The sequence below is a fragment of the Silurus meridionalis genome, chromosome 11 (assembly GCF_014805685.1).
Source record: "Silurus meridionalis isolate SWU-2019-XX chromosome 11, ASM1480568v1, whole genome shotgun sequence".
NCBI lineage: Eukaryota > Metazoa > Chordata > Actinopteri > Siluriformes > Siluridae > Silurus > Silurus meridionalis.
This window is the reverse complement of record NC_060894.1, coordinates 17,474,385-17,490,000: the sequence shown is the minus strand read 5'-3', so window position 1 is coordinate 17,490,000 and position 15,616 is coordinate 17,474,385. Positions and strand designations below refer to the sequence as shown.

Sequence of the window (15,616 nt, the reverse complement as noted above, 5' to 3'; positions counted from 1 at the left end):
TGTACATTTTGTCTTAGCGCAGCTTTACACAGCCAAAGCAGTAATACGGTTATTTAAAAGAATGTGTACGTTTATTGCCCATAAGTTAGTTCCTTATAATGGTTTATCCTTAAGTGAGCCAGTGGCGACTGTGGCAAGGAAAAATTCCCTGAGATGGCATGAGGAAGAAACCTTGAGAGGAACCGGACTCAAAAGGGAACCAATCCTCATCTGGGTTGCACCAATGTCTATTTTATGTAGTTATATTGTTGAGGTGTGTAGTGATAGGTGCATAAATGCAGATCTTTTCATGCAAACTGTCCTGAGTCACTGTAGTAGACTGCTCAGCGGCTTCATGGATCTTTAGTCTGTAGATGTGGAACCATCCCCAGCTGAACAAAATGGTATCAATGGAAAAGGACTTCATCCAGAGGTAGGGTATTAAGTGGAACCAGGAAGATCATCAGGATGAACCAGGCAGATAAGAACGGACAGGTCACTAGAACTAGGGGCATGTTTGAGAGAGAGAGAGAGAGAGAGAGAGAGAGAGAGAGAGAGACAAAGGAGAAAGGGGTGACAGGAATAGAGAAAATAAAATAATAATTTGTGTTCTGTTTTTAAACAACTTTACCTTTTGACTCTTTGGCTGATGTCATCTTTCACAAGTGCTAAATAAAAGTCTGTTTACAATAACCTTTAGATTTGTCATTGTTAAAAAAAAACTGTTTTTAGTGACTATAGAAACAATGTGTATTAAAAAATGTGCATTAATATAAACCTGCAATTCGAATTACAGCCAGCACAATGGCTGTCCGTGCTGTTTTTTATGGAAGATGTATTAAGTCCCTTCTAACCACACAGATTAGAGATTTCAACAGCCTTGTGTTATGAATATAAACTCCAAACCCATAGTAGTTAGAAAGTCCAAGGGCACTCGCGTGAAGCTCAATTCTTTGCTGCTTATGTAAAACAGCTCCCTTATGTCACCTGATTTTCAGTCTGTCCCTGAAGCTGCATTCGACTAAAATCTTGCTTGCCAAAATGATTCGACACAGGCAGCATGAGCAAGCATTTTTCTGGTGTCGTAACTCATCCCCTTGTGATATTAGTCTGCAGAAAGCGTACACTGTGTATTAACACATTTTTCTAATAAGTAGTGTCTGTCTGAAAGCTTTCCAATGAGCTGGCACAGATGGAATATGTGTAGCTGAACAGCTGTATGGATGTCACCGAAGAGGATTCTGGGTAATTATGGCACAGACCTATTACCTACCTGTCAGGATGGTGCAATAGACTAGAAGTCAATGTCAACACCTTCTTCATTCATTATGCTGACATGATCGGATCGGAGGAAATTTCACTGTGCTTGCAGTGTCTGAGAATCGATACAGCTCAGTTGAAAGGCACAGAATCTTTATAGGTACGTTGTAGGTCACATCATGTCCAACATTATTAGAAAGCTCTTTATGCATCAATCAAAAGTGTTGTTATTGTAGTCTGTTTAATAACATGGAATAATGTTTTTTATGGGAGTAATCTACTGTATATAAGAGGTCTAAACACGGTTAAAAAAATACTTATTTCAATGATAATGGTCATACGGCAGAGTATTAGTTATGCCTGGTGCTAAAGTGCTTGTGTTTAATTGGGTCTTTTAAAACAAAGCGTGTCTGATAAATGAAAGTGCAGGCTATTTAAATAGCACACTGAATGCAAATGAGAGTGGTCCTTAGGCAGCAGTGAGAGAGGTGGAGGAAGGCAGCAGGAAACATTTACAGCAGTTCCTTATGGCTCATGGTCTATTCTTTATATATACATGTATGTATGTATATATGTATGTTTTTATGTATTTATGTGTAAATTTATTTATATATAAAAATATATAAATATATGTATATTCAGCCCAATTCACCAAAAATATTTAGTACAAAAGAGAATATTGGATGTACATTACGGCCAAACTCTATATTGAACTCTATATTCTATTTAATAGCGCATTGTATTGCAGCATGCATATATATTTCAATGCACTCAAAAGAAAATATAGACTTACATTTTAGCCAAATTCTATATTGTACTTTTTGTCCTCTAAACTGATTTGCTAATTTATTGTACTTGACCAACAGTCACATTTCACAACCACATGCACTGCCACTTTAATGCCATTTACCCTTCTGCTGTTACACTGCTTACACTGATCATTTTATTTAATTTATTTCACATTAATTCACCCTATTCAACCATTATTACTATAAGCAAAGTTTAAACAAAAAACAGATCACATCCTTACACTGTATCTGTACACACTGTTTGCTTCTTCTTGTATAATGAATCTTCTCTTGTCATCTGTCATTTATAATGTAAATTGCTTTTGCTATACTTCTTAATCTCTGTGCTGCTGACCATGAATAAAGTGATCTATCTATCTATCTATCTATCTATCTATCTATCTATCTATCTATCTATCTATCTATCTATCTATCTATCTATCTATCTATCTATCTTAAGAAAATGCTGTAGTAAAGCAAAAGGACAAAAAAACATTTCGAATGCGCTGTAAGTCAAACTGCAATTTGGTTAGTATTATTTATTCATGGAATTCACCTTTAATCCCAACGTCGGTGCGAATAAATTAGTCTTTAAGTGGCGTCCTTATCTATGTGAACCACTCGTGTCTTGTAGTCTGGTGTAAATTTGGATAATTGCTTGGCAGAGTAATGAGATGTATTTAAATGGGTTATTGGGTTATTTTATTATTATTATTATTATTATTATTATTATTATTATTATTATTATTATTGTTATTATTGTTATTATGATTATGGACAGCTCAGATGTTTGCATTGTTAGCCTGTAGTGAATCATTTCAGATCACAATATTTCTCTTAGTAACAGAGGATTTTTATTGTTTTCAGTTGTCTCTGATTGAAGTGAGATACATTCAGCATGATTCCTTTATGTATTTTTTTTAAGCTTTAATGCTGCAGCAATCAGTCAAACTCAAACGCACATTGCTGGTGTTGTGAAATCGTCCTGCAGCTATTATAATTAATAAGCATTTAATCAGGTCAATTTAATACTACAGTCACTTCTCTTGCTCCCCTCCTTACATGATTGTATAACATGATTGGATCATGTTAATTTTATGTTAATTGTTCGCAGTCAATTAAATCACATTGATGAGAAACTTAATATTCTCAATATGTAACCTGTTGGCCATTTTTCCTTTTAAAATCTTATTGAACAAACACTGTGCAGGAGAATGAACAACATAAATGTTGTTTTTTTTAAAATAACTTTATTAAGCCAGGCTTTCTGTAAGAGAACACTGCATCCTTTATTGATGTGAATTGCTGACTGCTGCTGTACCCCAGAGTTCTCCACGGGTCTTAGTGCATTTTATTAAATTCTGTATTTCATCCAATTGTCAAGCGTTTCTCCAGAGGCTCTCAGACATATGCCTGTTCTACTTAGATGTTTTCTCTAATGTAATACCGTTTGCCTTGTTACAGGCTTATCACCGGAAGCTGCGAGTTTGAATTCTGCCAGCGATCTACAATAATTGAATTCTGTCAGTGTAAGCTCGATCATCTCCTGATCTGATCAGCATCTGAACTGTAGAACAAAAGCAAAGTTCATAATAAGAATGGAAAAGGGCACATTAGGACGTGTTAACATAATAGTGATGGTTTTGCAGTAAGGCGTCATGATCTGATTTCCGCTAATCTTGACTGGGTTTTGGAATGGAAGAAGGAAGACTTTGGCTCAAGCTGTTTACAATTGAACAAATGTGAACAATTTGTTTGGGTTTTAGTATATCCATGTAAACTAAATATATCTGCTTGGGTAAATCCTTTGCCAACTGGGTCATGCTCCTCCTCCCAGCTGTTATTTTTTCCAGTTGCCACAAGTTCATCTAGGTTCTTATGCATGAATGTGTCTAATGTAAATCAGTTTTGATTGTTTAGGTGTAAATACTGTGTTGGCTGATAGGCAAAATATATTAGGTGTGTAAATTATATATATATATATATATATATATATATATATATATATATATATATATATATATATATATATATATATATATATATATATATATATATATATATATATATATATATATATACATATATATATATATATATATATATATAAATATAAATGTCATACATTGAAAATTGAAAACATTGACATATTTATAGATAGGTAGGTGAGTAGGTGGGTTGATAGAAAGACTGACTGACATACAGATAGACAGACATACATATATATATATATATATATATATATATATATATATATATATATATATATATATATATATATATATATATATATATACAGAGAGAGAGAGAGAGAGAGAGAGAGAGAGAGAGAGAGAGAGAGAGCAGGTCTAGGTGCTGGACAAGCCTGCCTGCAGTCTAGAATCACCATTTGAAGACATTTGGTGCAGGATGAAACAAAAAACACAACAAAGAACATCCAGAACTGTTGAGTAGCTAGAATTCTGTATCAGACACATATAGGATAGCATCCAACAATGACTAACATGATGTAACTATAAAAGGATACAATATATGATGCCTTGTTCTGTATTAGAAGATATACTGCAACATATGGCAAATTGTTTGTATTGTTATGAACAAAACATTTTAGTGCTATGTGTCAACTTCCGTTCATACCAATTTATTGTTGATTATTTTCCTATAACATCATGGCCTGAAGTGCTTATTTATCAATTTTATAAAAAAATAAATCATGTTTCTTAGACTGTGCAGCTCTGAGTGTCACGGAACAACAGAAAGCGGAAACCGGGAGTAAAAAAAAGGTGTAGTTTATTTATCTTTGAAGAGGTAAACAAAGGAGGCTCAGAAACTGGAGTGCGGAAAATTAAAAACTGAAATGTAATGGGTGTCAAGAGGAGCGTAACGAAGAGCACAGGACAACAGGAAAACACTGGATAACTGGATCGGTAAGGAGTCTGGATGATCTAGGGTAGTGTACGGTAGATCGGACAGCGAGTGAAGGAAGAGAGATCTTTTAAAGGGGAAGGATAAAGGGGAAACAGGTGCAGGTAAATAATAGGAGGGAGAGGCTGAGCGAGAGTGTTAAGAGTTTGGCTAGTGGGTCTCTGACACTGAGACATTGTTTTGAGGTAGTAATTATAATACACCTTTATTTATATTGCGCAACAACACACTCTGTTCATGATTGGATTATATGCTCTATACTAATTTTAAAGTTTATTTCATTTAATTCTCTGCAACTGAACACTACGTAAACAAAATATCAACTTTAAGTTTATTTGTGTATGCCAAGGATGTGCATTATTTCTGTATAAAACTGACTTAAATATAACCATGAACTTGGAGTTAAAATGGGAAAGGAAATGTATTAAAGGTTGTAAAAAAAAATATATATATATATATATATATATATATATATATATATATATATATATATATATATATATATATATATATGTTTATATGTTTATATGTTTATTATATTTTTATTTATTTATATTTGATTTATTTTCATTTAGCAGAAATAGAGCTCCGGAGTTATCTAAAATGGTCGACTTAATGAAAATGACTTACGTAGAAAGGATGGCACACAGACACACAGACACACATATACATGTGCACAATACACACTGAAAACTTAAAGCAATTGTTCACAAACAACCACTTTTACAGCCATTATTTGTCATTTTCAATGAAACATTGTAATAATAGCAGGTTTGTGGTTGTCTTATAGAAACACATTTAATGGCCTAGTTGTTTTGCACCTTAATAGTTTCCTTTCCTTTTTTTGGGGGAACTAAATCCAGCAGAGAGAGTGTGTGTGATAAGTACAGAGGACTCTGGAGATACCACTAGTGTCTTGCCCGAGTCCTACTCCTACTCCTACTCTCTCTCTCTCTCTCTCTCTCTCTCTCTCTCTCTCTCTCTCTCTCTCTCTCTCTCTCTCTCTCTCTCTCTCTCTCTCTCTCTCTCTCTCTCTCTCTCTCTCTCTCTCTCTCTCTCTCTCTCTCTCTCTTGCTCTGTCACTCACACACTCTTGCTCTCACCTGCTGTGTGTGTGTATATAATAATTGTAAGGGTAGAGCAGTGCGAGCAGCTCCTCTCTCTCTCTGCTTCTTTCTATCTCTCACGTTTGCCCGCCCGCGCTTGCTGCTGCTGATGCTGGCGACTGCACCAGGCTGTTTACTTATAATTCATACGGAGGGATTGTGCTCTAAACCACTATGCTTGCCTCCATCTGGTACGCTAAGAAGCTGGGACGCAGGCTTGTGCAGAACGCCAGAAAAGAGAAAATGCAGAAGGTAGGGATGAGGGGTTGATCCTCTTTAAGTTTACATGTGCTGTTGCAAACTCTGGACATTGATCTGACTTTATTTGTGGTGAAATAAAAGTGCTGATTGTGATATACTGTTTGTTCACTGTATGATATTGAGGTTGTTTTCACTGGCGCTAAACTCAAGGATTTGGATATAAAGCTTTAATACTGGATTCAGTCTAAGTTGCTTTGATTGTCTTAAGGATTGGCGAGGGATTCCAAGGGCTTAGTGGGACCTGTTTTTGTTTCGTGCCTGAATTGGTTCTCATCTTGTCAAGCGAGGGTGAGGGTAACACGAGCTGATCCGAGCCTCATGACCTCAGTGCTTGTGAAGGAGTTTATAAGGATCTTTATTGTTTTCCTGAGCTTTCTTTTTTCCTCTTTCCCTCTCTCTCTCTATAATAAAGTTTACTAGCTTTACAGTGATTTGTGTGAGCCATATATATCAGTTTGTGGGTCTAGTATCTCATCATTTACAGAGATTTGTGATCCGGCAAAGAATTCCCATCACTTTCAGAAAGTCATTACGGCTGGCTTAACAAGCTGATTGGGATGAATGCAATCATGCTGATACCTGAAGCCTCTCGATTAATGTGTTATAAAATAACTGTCCATTTCCCAACCACTTACTAGTTCTTTACATGTTTTGTCGATAATGTGTAAACTGCTGCTCAAGAAAATTCTTAGAGCTTCTTGGAACTGTTCTGCACTCATCATACTTGTTCATGTTAATATCCTTAATTGTGAGGTGGTCTATCAATAAGAAATCCAGGCATGGTCTTAATGGGGTGGGTGCCACCCAAAGTGTTTTATTCTGCAAATTCAGACACTTCATAGTTACATTTAAGGTTTAAATGTGAAGCCACAACTTTAGTCACTGAGGCTATTAAAGCTCAGTAATAGCTTTAGGAAAACAAAAATGCAGCATGTCATGTTACAGAGAAACTAGTAAACCCTGCCCTGAAGACTCTCACGTGGTGGAAAACTTTGCATAGTACAAAAAAGCTGACGATGAAAACTATTCTTTCATATCCCTCAGGAAAATATTAAGTGCCGGACTGCATGTTTGTTAAGTCTCCGCCTTGCACTTTATTTTTTTGCTATTAATAATAAACTTGAAAACATACACAACAATGGCAGTGGTATACAAAATAAATTAGAGTTAGCACAGTGTCACTGTGGCTACTCACTCCATACCAGAAATAAGATTTGTTTCGTGCATGCATAAAAACGCGAAGGAATCCATATCGCTAGCGTTAGCTGCTAACCAGGAAGTAGCTAGTGGCTAGTGGCAATGCTTAATCCTGACAAATCAACATATTGATGAAGTGAATGAATGGAAAGGATGAAAGGAATGAAGACTTTTGTCAAAATATGCTAAAATGATTATAGCAGTTTAATAGAACAGGTCTAAAGAATAGAAGGTCTAAAAAATTTTACCTATCTAATTACATTTTTCCATTTATTTAATTGTATTTAATTAATTTAATTTGTGCCAATTTAATTGATTACTGAAATAACCAGTATAATAAAAAGTGTATTGTGTTAATAGATAGATAGTTTCAACTTTAAGTAGTTCGCATATATTCTTTTCAGTTATTGGCATTACATTATGTTTGCCGTACAAGGCTTAAAGAACTTTGAATATTTACATTTATGGCATTTGGCCTTATCGAGATGCAACTGAGCAGCTATGGGGTTCAGGGTCTTGCTTAGGGGCCTGTGTGTGGCAAATTGGTGTGGCTGGGAATTGAACTCATGACCTTCAGATCCAAAGTCCAATGCTGTAAACACTACGCTACCACCTCCCACATATTTGGTTGGACTGATTTCTGTTGGTGTTTATTGCACACCTTAACCTTTACAAATGCAGTCAGCAGTGTCAGTTGTGATCTTTCAGATTCCTGGCAACAATTGGCCAGGGCATTGTCGGGTTTGAAAGTCCTGATCTCTTGACAGACCCTAAGGCCACTTAGTTTCTTCAAGGTTTATCTTAATTTACATATTAAAGACACGAAAGGAGAAAAAGTAAGAATGAAGAACCACAGAATTTGAAATGCCTTCCAATGATTCGTGCCTATATTTGACCCAAGGACATTTGAGGACTGGTGTTTGTTTTACTATGTATTTTTCCATGTACATTATTGTATTTGTTTGTTTTATGGCTTGCTGTTGTTTATGTGTTTTTATGCATTAATTTAGGATATATTCTTTCCATATGCCAGATTTTCTAGTCGATTTTACCATGAAGCAGATTTTTGGCTCTTCAGCTGAACAAAATCTGAAAATGAAAATGTCAGTGTGATTTAAATAAATAGATCCTTGATTAGGCACCTTGCTCATGTGTATGTGTGTGTGCTTGTGTGTTGGGGATGTATAGATGAGATTCTGCCTGTCGAATTTCTAACGCTGATTAGTTGAGGCATACATCTTTGTGTGTATGTGTGTGAGATTAAACATGTCACCGGTTTGCCGCAGCCGAGAGGTCTTGCATGCTTTATTCTTCTTTTCCAGGCAAAAGGATTGAGATTTCCAAATCACTTTGCTTCATTTCCCACTTCTCACACTAGTACCTGTATCTATAAGGAGGTTTCCTTCATTGTGTATCTGCGTGTACTTCATAATTCTTCGTTTAAACACCTTTGCTAGTTGCTGCCTAGCAACCTACGGTTAAAGTAATCAGTAATCTTTTTGTCATTCTTTTCTTTCTTTCACTCATACACACCCACTTGCTGTCACTCTTACTCATACGCACACAACATGCCGACACTGTACGTGAAGAAGAGAGCTATTGATTGGATTCTCAAGGGCAGATTCTGCATGACAATGAAGATCCGTGTTTAATACCTGAACCTTTTCAGGATACAGATAACAATTTTGTCTTGCTCAGAAATCTGCAAAAAAAAAGTGAAAGTGAAAAAAAACATGTATAACAGCGAAAACAGTATTGTTTTTTGTTTTGTTTTAATATAACACTATGGATTTACATCGTATACATCATTATTTGCAATTATTATACATAATTATTATTCAGTTTCTTATAGTTAGCTTGGTGAGATTGCATGCAATCTGTCAGCATCTTATTCACCCTCTAACTATTGTAGGCTGAGGAGACACTGACAGTAAAGGAAGCTAGCATGGCATGGCATGGCATACATGTCCATGTTATGTCATTACACCAGATACAGCAAAGCTATGATACTAGCTATGATACTAGCTATGACCACTAGTTCCTAACATTAGCTTAACTTTCTTTTTTTTTATTTTAACAATTATGTGTTTACAAGGTCACTTACAAAACTGAAGTCAGGACTGTACTGTAAATAAATCTGTAAATCAGCCAACTCAAAAATTTCAGCATGAAATTGTCTCAGCTTTCAATTTCTTAATTAAAGCCCCTTTCCTTTTTTTTGTGAGCAAAGAGCTTCCAAGTGTCATCTGTTTGGCAAGCACTGGCAAAGTAAGACACATCAGAGTGCAGGCAATTTATGTATTGGTATCAAAAAGTTGATTACAAGAAATTATATTATTCATCTACATGTACACACTGTCACCTTTAAAATAGTCCACTTGCACAGCATTGCTGCAACTTCTGGAATGTATAAAGATTGGTGCTTCCTGTGACTGTGCGTGCAGACTTGTGCTGCCGTCTGTTGGCGTGTTACGAGACCATTCTCAAAACTCTATATAGTGTCTCACAAAAGTGAATACACCCCTAATGTTTCAGCAACTATTTTAGCATGTCTTCTCAAGGGACAATACTATAGAAATGAAACTTGGATATGTTTTAGAGTAGTTGATGTGCAGCTTGTATAGCAGTACAAATTTACTGTCCTCTGAAAATAACTTAACATACAGCCATTACTGTCAAAATAGCTGGCAACAAAAAGGAGTATACCATATGTGATTACAGCTGTACACCATGTAACCATGCAAAGCCACATGTCCTATTCATCATGTTTATATTTTTGGCTGCATGACAGGACCATAAAATTTTTGTATCTTGTATTCGAGCAGTTAAAATTTGATGCTTTCAGTACAGTTCGCTCATACCGACCAGTGCATGTTCAACATGCAACTTTATAGCAAAGATTCTCTAAGGATTTTAGAATTGTTGGTCTCTACAAAGATGGCCGAGGCCGAAGATCAGTAACACCCTGAAACTGAGTTAGAGAACACTGGCCAGGGTCATACAGAGGTTTTCCAAGATACTTGGTTCCACTTGGAACAGGCCTAGTTTAAAAAACAGATGCATGAGTGCTGCCAGCACTGCTTTAGAGGTTGCAGGAGCAGAAGGCCCGTTTGTCAGTGCTCAGACCATAAGCCGCACACTGCAACAAGTCAGTTTGCATAACCCAATAAGATTCACTTTAATGCTAAATTGCATTTCATTGAAATCATGAATCTTTATAGGCAAAATGTTCAGCTGAATGTATTTACAGACGCTTCTCGAGCTTTGTTTAACATGTACAGCCCTAGAGTTGTGCTGACCCATCCTGTATGTGATTACTGGGGAGGAGACGGTTTGTCTCGAATGGAGACAGATTGTCGGTAATGGCTGCTCTTTGATTAGTCCCTGGCACAAGGCCACTGCAAGCATGCTCCACTGTGTTCATACGAAGCTGGGTGTGAGACAGTGTGTGGTTTGACATGATTCTAGATCAGGGGAATTTGCTAATAGCCTTATAACAGCAGGTTTTTTTTCGCACAAAAATGAAGCAGGAAGATTCGCCTGATGCCTGCTTTGGGCAGTGTGGATTGTATTAAAACATAGCTTCGACTTCGTTAGTCACGGCTGTAGCATGGGTTTCATGCTCCTTTCATTATTACATTATCAGAAATGCCACCTCAGTCATTTTTCTTATAGGCCAATTGCCTCCTGAGGGAGTGAAATTAAACCGGTAAATTATTAAAGGTTTTACTGCTATGTTCACATTATTATTCTTTTCGCCGCTTCCTAACAAGATTTCCTTTCACTGACCTTCCTTAGTTATTGGCTTTAACTCCCCCTTTTTTAGTATTATTTGGATAGTTGAATGCACCTTTGAGGGATCAATGGCTTTAAAAACTTCTCATGAGGAGGCACTCCACTCTGACCACTGTAATTAATGTTAAGAAGATAAGGGAAAACTACTACCTCGTTCTCGCCCCTGTCCTTGACCTCTGCATCTCAGGTGCTGTTTCTGCTACGTGCCCAGGGTGTAAACCTTCTTTCTGTCCTAATGTGTATTTATTTACACAGCACAGGTACTACTTTAGAGGAGAATGTTCCAACTATGTGTGTGTGTGTGTGTGTGTGTGTGTGTGTGTGTGTATGTTATGAATAAATCCAGCTCCTGCACTAAACTTTCAGACAAATCAATATTAAGAATGTGAAAATGGAAGACAAAAGCATCGAGTGAGAACAGATCGGCGGATGCCTCCTAGACTTTGAAGCGAACAGAGAACAAAATGAACTTTAAGGTTTACTGGCTCATTTGCTGTGATTTTGAAATCTTTCGAGAGGAAGAGCAGTTTGAAGGGTTATAGATTTATTGACTTTGCGTTGAATGTCTTTATCTCCTTGTATTTCTCAATAAAGTGGCACCCTGTTGGGGACAAATGCAGCTGGACAAATGCGATTTTGTGGATAAATGGGGCAGACAGGAAATTGGTTTGATTCAGTTTTATAAGTATAGCGTTTTTTTTCACAATGAGCGTTGTCACAAAACGGCTTTACAGCAATCCAGATGTAGATTTAGAGTCCTAATGAACAACGCCAGAGGTCATGCTGTCAAAAAAAACCTTACTAGAGGAAGAAAAGCAAACAATTTAGAGTGTTTCCATGTAGGACCATCAGCAACAGTAGAAATCAGCATTCACACCCTCGGGGACTTTTTATATGAAAGTACAACAAATGATTTTGTGAGTCCATAACAGTTTGTGATTGATTGAGTTTTCAGGGTTTTTTTGCCTTTGTTAAAAAAAAATTATGGGCAAAAAATTTAGACAGTATTTTGGTTTTTAAATTTTGTATGGCTAATAATCAATAATTGAATTTTTATATTTCTGTAGAAGTAGCCTTTATGAATCTTGAACTTTAAGCAATTTGTTTTTAGTTAGATCAGTGTCACTGTGGCTACTCACTCAGTACTCGAAATACAATTTGTAGTGCACTGAAATACAATTTGTGGTGTGTTGTTTTGCGTATACAAGAAATCGCGGCCGCTTCTGGTTTTACGACAGTGTAGCGATATCGATTCTTTAGTTTTCGCTTCAAGGATTTTTCTTAAAAGGAGAAAATCCTGACAATTCTGCATAGCGAGGAATTGAATGAATAAGGGATAGAATGTATGCCCACACTTTCACTATTTACAGTAATATAGCCATACAATGATCATACAAAATTACAGGAGAACTCATGGCTATATTAAATAGTGAAAAGGCTGCCATTCCCACATATACAATGCAAAGAGAACTCAAGGGATTCGGACTAACCAGCTCTATAGACTTAAAAAAACATTTATCAGTGAGGCTAATCAGAAGGCTTCAGTTTTCTAAAAATCTCTATAAAGATTGGACTCTGGAGCAATGGAGAAAGGTCATGTACTCTGATGAGTTCAGATTTACTCTGTTCCAGAGTGATGGGCACATTCGAGTAAGAAGAGTCACAGATGAAGTAATGCACCTATCAAGCCTAGTGCTGACCATACAAACCTGAGATTTGGGGTTGCTTCAGTTAGTCAGGTCTAAGTTCAGCAACATTATGTGTGCAGAAATGAGGTCAGCTAACTACCTGAATAGACTGAATGAACAGGATTTCTTTCAGTGGGGTTTTCTCTTTCCTGATAGCATGGGCATATTTCAAGATGACAATGCCAGGATTTATCAGGCTCAAATTGTGAAAGAGTGGTTCAGGGATCATGCGACATATTTTTACACATGGATTGGCCACCACAGAGTACAGACCTTTACCACATTGAGAACCTTTACATCATCGATACAAGATCTTGCCGAAAAATTAATGTAACTCTGGGTTGAAAAATACCACAGAGAATGCATGCTGTAATCAAAGCAGAAAGTGGTCCAACAAAATCTTAAAGTGTGTATGTATATATATAAGTATATGTTATATATGTTAAAGGGATTCAGAGATTCGGATTTGTGCATCAGCGATGATGTGATGCACTGATTTAAAAAAGTTTGCAAGTTGGCATTTGTTTTTAACATATTTGCATTGGTAATAACCAATATGTAATTATCAGTGCATGCGCTATACTTTTTTTTTTCGCACCACAAATTCATGTTTGTAAAAGGGAAATGCATTAGTTAAAAGTCAAAAGGCACTTATTTAAATTTTTTGATTTGCTGTCTGTCTGAACCAAAGAAATAAACGCGAACTATATTTACTATATTGAATTGCATAGCATCATAATATTTATATTTCATCGTTTTGCATTGAATCGCATTTTATTAAATCAAATAAAAAAAGATTATTATTATTATTATATATTATTGCATTATAATAGGGGTGAATTGCATTGCATCGGTAGCTGCTTTATATATTTTGTTAATGTATTTTATTGTTGGTTATGCGTCGAGATGCATCAACCTCAGTTATGGAGATGCACATCACCAATATGTTTTACCAGTCAGTCAAGAAAAAAAAAAATCAATAGGGAAAGACAAAAAAGTACTACAATGGACATACTGACACATACTGTACATACATATATTGAAGGACACTGTAACTATAAATAAATGAAAGATTTGTAGCTAGATATGATCAGTCTGTCCAGCATTTCTGACAAACTTGGTAAAGAATGTTGGTCTCCCTGCCAAGAAAAGTGAGAACTGACTAAACTAAAATATATTAAACTAACTAAATTAACTAGTATCATAACAGATTGAGAAGTGCTGTCAAATGTTGCATAGTTGCCTTTAAAACCGAAATTGTGTGGCATAATGGAAATCTGAAATAGAAATGTTTACGTATTTGGTGAAAGACAGAATAGCATCATAATTTTGTAAAATATTAAATTATTATGTATTAAAAAGCCTTTTAGTTTTGATCATCAGTGTGAATGTAATCTTCTCGACCTGATTCAAACTCTCTTTTGATGTATTCTGTTTGTTTATGCGTTTAAATATTATGTTAAGGGTGCGTTGGAGTGAAATGAAATTAATGAATTTGCATGGAAATTTATATCCAAGTAGTAATCAAGCCTTTCAACCGCTCAGCACACATCTCAAAGCTGCTCTGAATAATTCCCCTATTGTGGTTCAAATAGTTCAAATCCTAACACAGCTCTAACAGACAGATCTCAATGAGTTTTCGCTATACGTCTTGACCAGACGTCTTGTCCAGACGTCTCTCCTGCAAGGACAAATGTTATTTAAGCGATGTAGACTAAAAGCTTCTTCTTGCTCTTCTTCCCAAATTGCATCCATCAGCTTTCGCTGCAAGACACGGACTCCTTGAATTGGTTTGGTAAAAAAGGCAATGCTCTTTTTGATTTATTAAACAGAACCACATAGGGCTGCATTGTGTCCTCGAAGTGATTGTTTCAGATTGTTTCGTGAATGTGAAAACGAGGCTGTTGCATTAACTACATACTGAGTTTTTTTTTTTTTTTTTGATAAATGTGTTTAACAGCTGGATCGTGGACAGAGGTTCTAAGTTCTTCTGTGAAAACCTAGATCTGGGCCAGCATATTCAACCATTGTTCCACAGAGGGGAAAAAAAACATGCATAAATATTTTCCGAGGTATCTCAGAACTAATTTTCGAAATTAATTAGTAGATTCAATTAATTATTACAGCACTGCAGGGTGAAAAAGAAAAAAAAAGTATGCAGATGTTGCTCAGTATCCCACCGTTATTGATTTTCTTAATTAAATGTGAAAGGGAAGAAGCAGTGGTGTGCTTCATCATTGTGTAGTCCTGTGTGGACATTGATTTATGCACATAAAGTCGGAGGAAGCTACTTAAGATAGGGGCATAACATAATGTCTGTATGGAATTGGTGTTATAAAAAGGAGCTTAGCAGCTCCTCGGCTTTCGTCTCCTCGATTTTCTACATGTCCTCTTTATCCTGCTGTGTTATCTGGAATTGAAATAATGTATCTACACAAAGATGGCCCCATAGATTAACATCTCAGTGTAGCTCATCTATTTCTGCTTACAAGCGGTTTCATTTGTAAAGCTGTCAGGGTTTTGTGTGTGTGTGTGTGTGTGCGTGCGTGCGTGCGTGCGTGCGTGCGTGCGTGCGTGCGTGTGTGTGCGTGTGTGTGTGTTGCTTTTTTCCTCTATA

At 36.3% G+C, this 15,616-nt stretch overlaps 1 protein-coding gene across 33 annotated transcripts in view; it reads left to right on the top strand.

Annotated features, from left to right (window-relative positions):
• The window catches only part of dlg2 (discs, large homolog 2 (Drosophila)), a 243,802-nt gene that overhangs the window by 114,768 nt on the left and 113,418 nt on the right, over positions 1–15,616 (top strand). The window contains exon 1 of one of the 33 annotated variants that reach the window (XM_046861031.1): positions 6,087–6,310. The exons of 31 other annotated variants lie outside the window; for them this stretch is intronic. In XM_046861031.1, coding sequence (XP_046716987.1) covers positions 6,233–6,310 — 78 coding nt within the window. In that variant the 5' untranslated portion in view covers positions 6,087–6,232. Of the gene's footprint in view, positions 1–6,086; positions 6,311–15,616 lie in introns of those variants that run through there. One more of the 33 variants, XM_046861034.1, reaches the window with a different exon arrangement.